The 12,861-nt window shown below is 41.3% G+C and overlaps 1 protein-coding gene across 6 annotated transcripts in view; it reads left to right on the forward strand.

Annotated features, from left to right (window-relative positions):
* Nucleotides 1-12,861, forward strand: part of ENPP2 (ectonucleotide pyrophosphatase/phosphodiesterase 2) — a 60,774-nt gene that overhangs the window by 38,416 nt on the left and 9,497 nt on the right. For 3 of the 6 annotated variants that reach the window (XM_080378357.1, XM_080378353.1, XM_080378355.1), the window contains 8 exons: nucleotides 4,387-4,418; nucleotides 5,212-5,339; nucleotides 7,445-7,532; nucleotides 7,661-7,748; nucleotides 8,624-8,796; nucleotides 9,215-9,263; nucleotides 11,751-11,887; nucleotides 12,373-12,508. In XM_080378357.1, coding sequence (XP_080234483.1) covers nucleotides 4,387-4,418; nucleotides 5,212-5,339; nucleotides 7,445-7,532; nucleotides 7,661-7,748; nucleotides 8,624-8,796; nucleotides 9,215-9,263; nucleotides 11,751-11,887; nucleotides 12,373-12,508 — 831 coding nt within the window. Of the gene's footprint in view, nucleotides 1-4,386; nucleotides 4,419-5,211; nucleotides 5,340-7,444; nucleotides 7,533-7,660; nucleotides 7,749-8,623; nucleotides 8,797-9,211; nucleotides 9,264-11,750; nucleotides 11,888-12,372; nucleotides 12,509-12,861 lie in introns of all 6 variants that reach the window. The other 3 variants (XM_080378352.1, XM_080378354.1, XM_080378356.1) reach the window with 1 other exon arrangement.

Genomic DNA, 12,861 nt, shown 5'->3' on the forward strand with positions numbered 1-12,861 from the left:
AGTTTCACACACCAGCTTACATGTCGCTGTGAGTTTATTCGTGTACTTTTCCCTTCTGTCAACAAAAATGGGACTTGGAGAATCTCAGCACTGCACGGATTGGATATAAAAAAGGTGTCTGGTACCTTTTGTGAGCTAATGGAAAAAAGTTAATTGTTAATTTTCAAGTCAGTAGCTTCTTTGTTAGTTTGGCACAGATGAGAAGCAGAGTGGGTTGCTAAACAGCAACAGGCTGGAGGTGTTGAGGGATGTAAGGAAAATTTAGGGTATGCATTCAGGGCCAATGGTGACAGTAAAACTTGCTGCTTTTTTGTACTGTACTGTTAGAAATTCATCCTGACTTGGCATTTGAGATGAGGTGATCTTTGGTGAGAGCATTCAGGGCTCAGGCAGAAGTCTTCTGGTGAAGCTAACTGTAATTTAAAGCATTACAGACCCAACTGCCCCACTACTGCTCCACTGAGGACTACCACCACCTCCAGGGCAGCATACCAGGAGAGGGCTTGTGCCAGAACCATGGCTGCTCTGTTTCAGTGTACCAGGGAAAACCTGGCTTTGCCAGCAGTTTTAAGCTACCATGCAAACTGTGAAACTCATAAACGAACAATAAGTACCTATGCTTTTTGCAGTGTATGCTACAAGGGTGACAACGTTTGGCAGAGGGGAAGATCAAATAGCTAGGACAGCAAACTGACCCCTCATAACACTTCAAATATACTTTGATTGAGGACAGATTTCACAAAACAATTGGTCTTTGAAAATTAAATATTTTCAGAATAGTAGAAATCTTAAGGATGTGGTAAAACTTCCTTAGATACTGATTTATGTATGCATTTATTTCACTAGCTAATTTACTTGGGTATTTTTGCTCTAGGAATATGGGATGAGTGTGTAAAGATCTGTTGAAAATAGCAGTTATGTTGATAAAACTTATGAGACTAGCATGAAGACAGAATTCCTACACTTCAGTCTACTGAAAACTTATATTTCAGTTCTGAGAATTTTTTTTTTAAGGTCTTTCAACCCTTGAATTCCCAAATTGCTGAAAAAAATTAGTTTTCTTTGGAGGACGAATGGCAATATCTTCCAAAATGATCAGCTCGTCTGACTGACCTCTGAGTCATACTACTGGTTTTCCCGCAATACAGTTTTCCTCTTTTGGCCTCTGTCCACAGCTTCGTAGTTTGAATGTTTGCAATTGCTTATTAATCAGCACTTTGAACACAGAACAAAGAAGCATAGTCCTTAGTTTTATAACTGGGGTTTGCCCCATTGAATGGCAAATTACCACCTTTTTTATTCCCCCTCTGTTTTCCTATTCCATAATACTACCTCAATACTGCAGACACACCTTTGCAATGAATAAGGCAGTAGTTTGTGTTTTGAGATTCAGTAGAGCTCAGCAAGATCATGCCTTAAGCAAGTAGAAACAACAGTAGTTAAGCAAGAGATAATGTTCACTTCCTAAGATTTTCTCTCAGCTTGTTTTTTTCTGTCATGAGTGAAAAATGCTCTTCCCCCCAACCAAAAAAAAAAAACCAAAACAGCCAAACCAAACTGACTGTGCTTGTTTTGGGCTTCCTGCATCTTGCATGTCTCTTTAATAGTCCAAAGACATATCCAGAATATTTTACTGTGTTTTTTCACATACTCTGTAGTAGCCTATGAAATATGTGAAGTGTTAAAAGGCAAAAAATGCTACATAATTTTCTTACTGCTTCAAAGGAAGTGCATTGTTGAATTCAAATGTGCTTTCAAAATTTTCAAGGAATGTCTTTTTGTTTTGCGATGATTTTCTTTATTATTATTTTAAAGGAAGGCAATCAAAAGACTTGAAAATACTTGTTTTCAGAAAATAGAATAAATATTAAGCTAAGGTCCAAATGATAAACCAGTGAGCAACACTACCTAAGCAACTGCCATATCACTGAGTAAAGGGTACGCAGTTAAACTTCAGTTCATATTCAGGATATCTTACAGAAATCATATAAGAATCTGCCAACAAGGCAGATATGGTGGGAGTCTGTTACAGAACATCCAAACAGGATGAAGAGGCAGGCAAAAACTTCTGTAAGCAGCTGGGAGAAGTCTCACAATCACTAGCCCTTGTTCTTGGGGGACTTCAATTTACTAGATGGCTGCTGGAAATGCAACACAGCAGGCAGAAAACAGCCTAGGAGGTTCCTGGAGTGTGTGGAAGATACTTCCTGACACAGCTGCTGAGGGAGTTAGCTAGGGAAGGTGCCCGCTGGACCTGTTGTTTGTGAACAGAGAAGGACTTGTGGGTGATGTGATGGCTGGAGGAGTCTTGGGCACAGCAACCACAAAGTGATAGAGTTTTTGATTCTCAGATAAGTAAGAAGGGGGATCTGCAGAACAGTCACCTTGAACTTCTGGAGGGCTGACTTTGGGCTGTTCAGGAGACTGGAACCAGAGTCCCTTGGGGTACAGTGCTGAAGGGCAAAGGAGATCAGAAGGTTGGAATTCTGTAAATCCATTGGCAATAAAGAGGGTTAAGGAGAATCTCCATCCTTTATTGGATGTGGAAGGAAACATATCAACAAAAGCTGAGGAAAAGGCTGCGGTACTTAGTGTCTTCTTTGCCTCAGTCTTCAATAGTAAGACCAGCTCTCCAGGTACCCAGGCCCCTGAGCTGGAAGACAGGGATGAGGAGCAGAATGAAGCCCCTATAATCCACGGGGAAGTGGTCAGTGACCTGCTACACCACTTAGGTCTATGGGGCCATATGGGATCCCCCAAAGAGTACTGAGGGAACTCGCAGAAGTGCTCTCTGAGCCACTTTTAATCATTGATCAGCAGTCCTGGCTAACCAGGGAGGTCCCAGTTGACTGGAGGATAGCAAATATGACACCCATCTACAAGAAGGGCCAGAAGAAGGATCCAGGAAACTACAGTCCTGCCAGTCAGACCTCAATGCAAGGGAAGATTATGGAGCAGATAATCTTTAGTGCTGCCATATGGAATGTACAGGACAACCATGTGATCAGGCCCAGCCAGCACGGGGTTTATGAAAGGCAGGTCTTGCTTGGCTAACCTAATCACCTTCTATGATAAGAAGACCCACTTAGTGGATGAGGGAAAGGCTGTGGATGTTGTCTACCTAGACTTTAGCAAAGTCTTTGACACTGTTTCCCCACAGCATTCTACTGAAGAAACTGGCTGCTCATGGCTTGGATGGGTGTACTCTGTGCTGGGTAAACAGCTGGCTGGATGGCTGAGCCCAGAGTGGTGGTGCATGGAGTTACATCCAGTTGGTGGCTGGTCACAAGTGGTGTTCCCCAGGGCTCATTATTGCGACCGGTCCTGTTTGATACCTTTAATGATGATCTGGATGAGGGGATTCGAGTACACCCTCAGTAAATTTGAAGATGACACCAAGTTGGGTAGAGAGTATTGATCTGCTTGGGAGCAGGAAGGTTCTGCAGAAGGATCTGGGCAGGCTGGGACTGATGGGCCGAGGCCAATTGTGTGAGGTTCCACAGGGAGAAGTGCTGGGTCCTGCGCTTGGGTCACAACAACCCCGCGCAATGCTACAGGCTTGGGCAAGAAGGGCTGGAAAACTGCCTGGTGGAAAAGGATCTGGAGGTGTTGGTTGACAGCTGGCTGAACGTGAGCCAGCAGTGTGCCCAGGTGGCCCAGGAGACCAATGGCATCCTGGCTTGTATTGGAAATCGTGTGGCCAGCAGGGCAAGGGCAGTGACTGTCCCCCTGCACCGGGCACTGGTGAGGCGGCACCTGGAACTCTGTTCAGTGTTGGGCCCCTCACTGCAGGGGGGACACGGAGGGGCTGGAGCGTGTCCAGAGACGGGCAACGGGGCTGGGGAAGGGGCTGGGGCACAAGTCTGATGGGGAGCGGCTGAGGGAGCTGGGGATGTTCAGCCTGGAGAAAAGGAGGCTGAGGGGGGACCTTATTGCTCTTTGTTGGAAAGAAAGCTGTAGCAAGGTGGGGATCAGTCTCTTCTCCCAAGTAACAAGTGATGGGACAAGAGGAAATGGCCTCAAGTAGCACCAGGGGAGGTTTAGGCTGGATATTAGGAAAAATCTTTTCACTGAAAGGGTGGTCAAGCATTGGAAAAGATTGCCCAGGGAGGAGGTGGAGTCACCATCTCTACAGGTTTCTCAAAGACATGTAGATGTGGCACTTAGGGACATGGTTTAGTGGTGGACTTGACAGTGCTAGGTTAATGGATGATCTTAAGATCTGTTCCAACCTAAACAATTCTATGATATATACAATGTATTTTTAGTAAAGATCAGCCAACTTTTAAGAAGAACACTTCTGTAAAACTACATTATTACTTTCTTTTCTTCTGCAAATTGTTAATATTTTATTATTTTTTTCTTCTTTTTTCCTTTCCTTAACAGATGACCCTAAAGTGATTGTTGCCAACCTTACAGTAAGTATTTAGAATTGGGAATCTATACTGAACTGTTCAATTCACATCTTCCTTTGGAGCATTAATCAGCATTCTCTCCTCACTCTTTAGGCAGGAAAACCAACCACTAACATGAATAAAGAGTGTTAAATGGTGGTCTTCATGAGTACAGATTAATGTTTGTCATAAATTCCACTGTTTGCTGCTGTAGTAGCTGTTGTAAACTTTTTGGGCAGTGTGGAGCCAGAATCTCCCCAACTGTGTTGACTCCGAGTTGAGCCTATTCATTCCTTCAGGAAGGGAAAGTAATCTTTCAGGGTAAATATTTTACTAGCACTTTGAAGATGCTGAAAAAGTTAATTTGATAGACTTCAGCTATAACCTTGCTTTTAATGGAAAAGAAGTGTTTAAAATAAAAGCTGATTAAAAAAAAGTATCAAGTTTTATAACCAGATGGCTTTAAATATATTTGCACATGAGTTGTATTTTGAACATTTCAGCTTTTCTCTGAAACCTAAGCTTTGGTCCACATAGAATAAAATTCTTCATTCATGAGCTAGGTAAGCGTGATGTTTTGCATGATGCTTTCAAAAGGGCTGTCATGAGACTGAGGCTTTCCAAATAAGTCTTTGAATAACTCCCTGGTCTTATCTAAATACTGCACAGAGAAGGCTGGACCATGCGCTCTGGATGTACACTTTATTTTCAAGACATCATCAATAATGTCCTTAACAGCTTCATTGCTACAGTTCAAGGTTTTATGTGTGTCTAAAATAACTGACAGCAGTGTCATTTGTAACCATTTATTTTTCAGTGCAGAAAGCCAGACCAGCACTTCAAGCCTTACTTGAAACAGCATCTGCCTAAACGCTTGCACTATGCTTACAACCGAAGAATTGAGGATGTCCATTTACTGGTGGATCGCAAATGGCATGTGGCAAGGTAAATTCTTGCTTTTGCTTCCATCCCAATTTTCAGCCTGTTTTTTCTGAGGAAAAGAGACACCTGGGACTGCCCTGTCTGTCGGCATCCCGCTGCTCTACCCCATGAGCAAGAGAAGTTTTGAACTCCTGGTGAGGTTCAATAGTATTTGGTGCAGGGGATGTGGCTCAGAACATAAAATTGTTTTAAAATTCGGGAAAATCAGTAGCTGGATAGAGGGCAGAAACCTAGATTGGTTTCCTTAAGCAGCTCTGTGGATTTTGATTGATTGATTAGTTCAAATATAGAAGCTGATAAGCTTTTTTTAATAAGGTACAAGCTTATTCCAACTGGGAACCAGGGAATATGGGAGGAAGGGAAAGGCACATGTGACCCTGGCATGTTAGGGAACAAGAGGCTGAGTGGATGCAGTGGGTGAATGGAAAGCAAATGGGGATATTGGCAGAGTGGGTGAATGCCTGAGAATGTGTGGAAGGGTATGACAGGGTGACCATCAAAGTGCCAGCAGCATATTGTGTTGCAAAAGAAATCCACAGAAAACCAGAATGCTTTAGCTCAGAGAAAACCCTAGTTTGCGTTGTTTTTCTCCATATGGCTTTGAATTTTCAGTTATAAAATACAGGCAACTTTTAATATTCTTAGCTAAAAATCAAGCAAAAAGCCAAGCTGGCATACATATGTATAGAGTGAACAGGAGAGGAGTAGCCTTTATGCATGAATCGTGCACCTCTTTCTGGTTTAATGTATATTATTTTTCTTGCTTTGATCTTTTGACACATGTTGTATATTACAGTATGAGAACGGCTGGGTCTTTATGCATAAAATGACTCAGTGGTTCTTGGAAGATGACACAGCTTTTGGCTCACAGTAGCCTGTTAGGAGCTTTAAATTATGGTAGGGTTTTTTGCCCATATAGCTGCCAGGCAAACACACGGTGTGTTGTAAGTGCCTTTTGACATCTGTGCTTATCTTTCCATGAATTATGCAAGGATCGCTCTGCTGAAGCAGTGAATGAGAAATCCCAATTGCTTTCTTGCATAACTCCACTAGCTGGCTGGCTGGCTGCCCTGTGCAGTTTCTGTGGCTAGGGTTCATGTACATTTCAAAGAATCACACTCTGAGTTTTAGGCCTATAAAAGTTCAGCTTTGATAATTTTACTGGAACTGATGGGATGGCCCAAGCTAATTTACATTTAGTATTTTCTTATTAGTTACATTGGACTTTCTTTGGCTTACATATTTCTCAGTTTTTCTGGAATCTCTTTCACCAATGATTCGTTCGTTAATGTAGCTGTAATTCATTGTATATTCACAGCCAGAGAAACGCTAGTTACAGACCTGACTGCTGTACGTCTAGTAATTTACAAGGCCAAAATCAAACTTGGGCTGAGCATCATTTTATTGCAGATGAAGATATTAACTTGTAGGTTAATCTGGTCCACTTTATGTATTGCCTGCACATGGCCTTCATAAAACTGTAAAAAAGTACTCTGGAACAAGCTGGTAATTATAATTGCTGTGACACAATACTTTTTTCCACATACTTTGTAAAAAAAAATACTCAGTAACAAGCAGATAATTAGCATTCCTATGAAATAGCACTTATTTTCTCAGCTGTCTATCTTCATTACAATATTTCTTTTTTCCCTCTAGCTTTCTTTTTGCTCCCCATTTTGTTTATTGGTGGAAAGCAAACAGGTGAAAGCATGTTACAGCATTGTATCATGTTTGCCACATTGTAAGTGCTTTCTTAGAAGGCTCTGTTAGCCTTTTGAGGATTAGAAGAGTATGGCCCAAAATACCTCCAGTCTGTAGGAGATGATGTGATATGACAAAGTCTGAGAAAGTAAGTAAATAGATGCTAAGGTTGTTATCAGTGAGTAAGAGCAAGAGCTGACTTTCAGGTTTGCACCCTCTTATAGTGGGAGCAGAGGGAGAAACACCTGGGGTTGCTGGATGAGCCTGCAGTCCCCACTACTGCTATTCAAGAAAGATAAGCAATGCACTACTTTGTAACCTTATCCCCCCTGCCCCCAAAGTACATTGTCAGGTCAGCCACCATAACTACACCTTTGAGGAAATCTTCTTATACTTCTTCCATTTAGGAAAGCTATGGATGTTTACAAGAAACCAACGGGAAAGTGTTTCTTCCATGGAGATCATGGCTACGACAACAAGATAAACAGCATGCAGGTATGAGCAATGGAGTAAACTTTGTGGGAAGGTCATTGAAGGCAGAAGAAATTGGAGGTCTCTAAAATGTAAATATTTACGTAAAAAACCCTTTTAATGATAATCTTTTTTTTTTTTTTTTTTTAAAGACTGTCTTTATAGGTTATGGCCCTACATTCAAATACAAGACAAAAGTACCTCCTTTTGAAAATATTGAACTTTACAACGTAATGTGTGGTAAGCTACTTCCTTGAGAAATTACAAGGAAACATGCTATTTTGGATAAAAGAGCTTAATTTAAGCAACTGTGAGCTCATACCCTGACTGACCATCCCAGTGTCCCTTCCCCAGTCTCCCTTTCCCAAGCACTTGCCTTTTGGCCAGGAGGGCTGAAGTCACTTCTCAGGGGCCTGAGTTTGCTCTACTCTAGCAGATGGCCAGTAAGGGGGATTACCATAGTTTTGCTGTGTGCAGCTTGGCAGAGATTGAATGCACATCACTACAGAGCATGGTGTACGAAGGAGGTTGCTCTTCAGAGACTGCTTCTGCATCTGCATGTCTCATGAGCACCTCAGGGGACATCGCTTAGTTTTGTATGGCATCACCTGGTATGATTATGTTTCTTGAACTGGTAACTGCAGCCGTGAAGAAGAATGTATACAGATGTACATTAGGATCTTTTTTTAATACTGATTTTTCCAGGGCAATAAAACTTTCAGCCCAAAGTGTAATTATTTTTTTTTAAAAAAAAAACATTATTTATCTCTTATCTATAAAGCAAATGACTAATAACGCTGTGTTCCAGATGGTTGGTGTAAGGTCGGCACATTGACAGTAGGTGCGCACTGGAAGCTGCAGGAGTAGTTACAATGAAACTGTTTTCCAGTGTCTTGATGCAAGCTAACCTTCTAACTAAAGGCTGTCATACTATTCAGGCAGCATTTGCAATTTTACAATTTGGACAGAAGGTTAGCATTTTTATTACATTAAAAGCATACATTAACATGTTGTGGTTGTAAACAGTATTGCAAATAATTGTCTTGACTCAGTAGAGGTGCTGCTGAATACTTGTTTGCAAATCTAACCATCATTCATCTCTGGTGGTTTCATAGATCTGCTTGGATTAAAGCCTGCTCCCAATAATGGCACCCATGGAAGTTTAAACCACCTGCTGAGAGCCAACGTTTATAAACCAACTGTGCCAGATGAAGTTGCTAAACCACTCTATCCTGTTGCTCTACCTTCTGCATCAGATTTTGATATAGGATGTACATGTGATGATAAGGTAGGTGTTCAGGATTTGCTGATGCTTCCACTATTAGCAGTAGTTGCCTAGTAATGTTGTAGCCTTTTTATCTATTTTGAGAGGGGTTGATCTGTAAGAATTCCCCAGATCCTTCCTGTGAAGCGTTTGTGCCCTTTTAGAATAAGCCAGGTTTGGATGGGACTTTGAGCAACCTGGTCTAGTTGAAGATGTCCCTGCCCATGGCAGGGGGGTTGGAACTACATGATCTTTAAGGCTTCTTCAAACCCAAGCCAAACCATTCCTTGATTCTATGAATTACAGCTTGTCGTAAAACAGGAAACAAAAAAACTGTCAGTGTTTTATAGCTTTAGTTTTGTTTTGCTAGATGCCTAGTAAAACAAGGTGTCAGAATGCTCCAGTGATCCTAATCTTGTCCCTTTTTTCTCTTCTTGAGAAGAACAAGTTGGATGAACTCAACAAACGCTTTCATGTCAAAGGAACAGAAGGTAAGAGCCTGGTGCCTCAGTTCATAAAAGCTATTTTTGTTTTATATTGCAAGTTTCTTTGTGTCATTTATACCAGAGAAACTCCTGTTTTGGTTTAGGTAATGTACAGTAAAACATCTTTTCAAATAACTGTCAAAATAGCACATAGATATATATGAGATACATGGGCAGGATTAAGTGCTGCTTCCATTAGGGAGTGAACATGCACAGTGTCTTTTGTTGTAACTGGGACTAAAGTGTCATCCAAAGTGATATGAGTTTTAGTTCTTTCTTTTAATCACCTTTAGGATGCTTAATCTCTGCTGTGCAAGTGGAGAGTAGAGGCAAGGGGAGGGTGCATGAGGCAGTGCTCCATTCAACCACAAGCTATAAATGGGGTAAAAAACAGAGACCACATCTGCAAACTGTATTTTACCAATATTGTTCTGGCTTAGGTTTCACCAGGTCAGTGGTAAAAAGGATGGCACAGCTGCTTTAACAATCCCTGATTGGGTCTTTAACGCTTGGGTTTTAAGGTGCATGGTATCCACCGAAACATGGGATATGAAACAAATGCTCTGCTGGTTCAGGGATGCTTAGTCCAATTCTGTCCCTCATCAGCATTCAAGTCAATGTTACTCCCAGGAGAAAGCATCCCCTGCTCTCCTGGACACTAGTTCTTGCACCCTCCCTGCTGTATGGCAGCACTGACTTTGTGTGGCTGCACTCTCAGCTGCATCGGGGCTGTGGTCCGGGTTAAAACCAGCAATAGGACCAGAGGGGAGGGGATGGGAACTGCATTTCTGAACAGTTATGCTGAGTGAAAGGCATGCCAAAGCAGAGCTTTACTTCTCACAGCCCTGATCCAGTTTAGACCACCCCGCTCACCAATTGTCCAAATTGGCAAATTCTGAAGCTTTAAGTTTAGACATGGACTTTTTGAGACACTTCATATTGCTCAGATGACTAAGGAGATTTTAGAAATTCTCTTGGGAAGCTGCTACTTCAATTTTTTTTTTGCTGTGAACAGGCAATGCAGCTTATCTTTTAGTTTCTAGTGGTGAAACTATTCCTTTTCTTTGTGAGTTAAATTGCCTTTCTGCAGCTTTCATATTGTTAAACTTGAATATATTGTCCACTTAGTGAAGAGCTACTCCCTGCTGAGGCAATTTCTGGCATCAGGAAGAAACACTCTCATCATTGTCTCAACATCTTTATTTTCATTTAAGGTTTTGATGCTTCTTCCTTCAGTAGTATAAAAACTGTATTTTTGATGTATTTTAAGATACAAACATTTAAACCAATTTTACTTGCTTGTTTGTAAGTTAAGTGTAATGAAGTGGCCCTTATCTAAACAACAAAAAGTTCTGCTATGTGCAAGTTATTTTGTTGTATTTTATGACAGGCTGTGGCACCTGTTCATAAATCTTCCTGTGTTTAGTTGGTAATTCCTTTTTCCTGCATGGTGCACCACACATATTTAGCTGATGATGTTACACACATGCAGAAGAAAAAGCTTCTCTTGAATAAAGCAAATTTGTCTTTTTCCCTAGACATGCCTTTTTCTACTTTTCATTCTTGTTTCCTACAAAAATATCCTCTATTTGGACTCAGGCACTAATAAACCATGTCCTTTCAGGTTAAATGCCTATCTGTGTACAGTGTTAGGCCGCTTCCCTTGTTTCTTTGTTTTGATTTCCCAAAGCAAGCCAAGCCTATTTCCCAAACGGTTAATCAGAATCAACGAACTGTGCAGCACAATGCAAGATTAGCCAGGAAATTTATTTTTCTTCTCTCTCTTTCAAAGATATTTTTGTCTTTTTATAAGCAAGCTTGTCAGAGGTACCTAGTGACATTCAACCATATCGCCAAGACAGAAGAAAAGCAAGTTTTGCAGAGTTGAAGGTTGGCTTTTTTTTAGCCAAAGTTAGGAAGTTCTTTTTTTGTTTGTTTATTTTCTTTGATATAGCTGATAGAAAATAGCACATCAATCTTCAGAACATCATCTGTATCAGCCAAGTGGAAAAAAAATACTCTTTTAGTGAGTAACTACTTATGCCTCCCTTTCGAGAGGGATGTTACCATAGGAAGGAGAGAAAAAACATAAGAAGAAAGAGTGGCAGGATAGGATAGGGGCTGATGTAAACCTGCAAAAACCTGCTTATTACCTCATGTGTAACTGAGATGTGGACACAAAGTTCTTGTGGAGTCTTCTGTGTTTGGAGAAACACCCTTTCTCCATGCTATGACCCCAACAAGCTTTCAAGTACAGAAGGGACTTTTTAACCTCAGTGTGTTGTGAGCCTGGAATGGGGATCTCAGCCAAAGCTATTGAAGAACTGCTGCTCTCTCTATCACAGGATTTCCTTAGCAGTTATTCAGGGTCAGCATCCCATTAAGGAGCACTGTAAAATCAGCATGTGTTGGAGTTGGAAAGCCGACCCCTGGTTTTTTTTATCTTTAAGGTTTTCAGTAATAAATGCAAATGTAATTTCTTCTTATCTGTAGAGAAGCATCTTCTGTATGGGCGCCCCGCAGTGCTGTACCGCACAAAATACAATATCTTGCATCACCATGACTTTGAAAGTGGCTACAGTGAAACATTCCTGATGCCTCTCTGGACATCCTACACTATTTCCAAACAGGTTAATGCTATCTTTGTTCTTGAAAAAGTACTTAAAAAATCCTGGGAAAATCTGTTCTGTACCTGAACTTTTAAAGTCCTAAAATTCCCCTTCCATGGGTAAATTTTTGCACCAGAAATTACATCATATACCATTGTAAACAATGCCAAATCTGTTTGTTCAGGAGAAAATAATTTTAAGGCAGAAGGGCCATATATTTCTTTTCCTGTTTTCATTTTCTTTCTAAGTTTTGCTCAGTGGGGGTTTGTTTTATTATGATGGAATAATCAGTGACTTCAGTTGAATTATTTCCCATGGTGATTGCTACCTGAAGGAGGGGCTCTGCAGCAGACACAGGAGCAGGATTTGGTTGTACAGCTGGGTGGTTTGTTTTACTTTACACAAGAGCTTCCATGTAATCTGTTGACTATATAAAATAATCTTCTTTTAGCTATTGATGCTGGAATCACTTTTCTTGTCATTTCTGTCTATGTTCCTCAATGCAGGCAGAGGTATCAGGTGTTCCTGAGCACCTGGCCAGCTGTGTGAGGCCTGACCTCCGCATTTCTCCAGGAAACAGCCAGACCTGTGCAGCCTACAGAGGCGACAAACAGCTCTCCTATGGCTTCCTTTTTCCTCCTCGTAAGTTCAGATAGCTTTGTAATACCTAGAGGTTTTGTAATTTTCTTTTTTTGTTAGGGAAAACCTTAGCTATGAAACACACACTACCACCCCACTCACCCCTCCAGATATAAACAGACTAAGCGTTTTTTTGAGATTGTTGGGAAATAATATATGTAGGAATGGTTTAATTTCCCCCTGCTACAGGGTGATTTCTTCCTCTGTGATGTCTCCTCCTCAGAGGAGCCACTCCGGCACCAGTGTCACGTATGGGCCCAATGGGATGGATACATTATTCTTGCTGCACTTTCTGAGGACCCAAGAGCCCAGTGCCACAAGCTGCTATCACGGTTGTGCTCCAGACTGGTGCCTGG

The sequence above is a fragment of the Falco punctatus genome (assembly GCF_963210335.1).
Source record: "Falco punctatus genome assembly, chromosome: 3".
In the NCBI taxonomy this organism is placed as follows: domain Eukaryota; kingdom Metazoa; phylum Chordata; class Aves; order Falconiformes; family Falconidae; genus Falco; species Falco punctatus.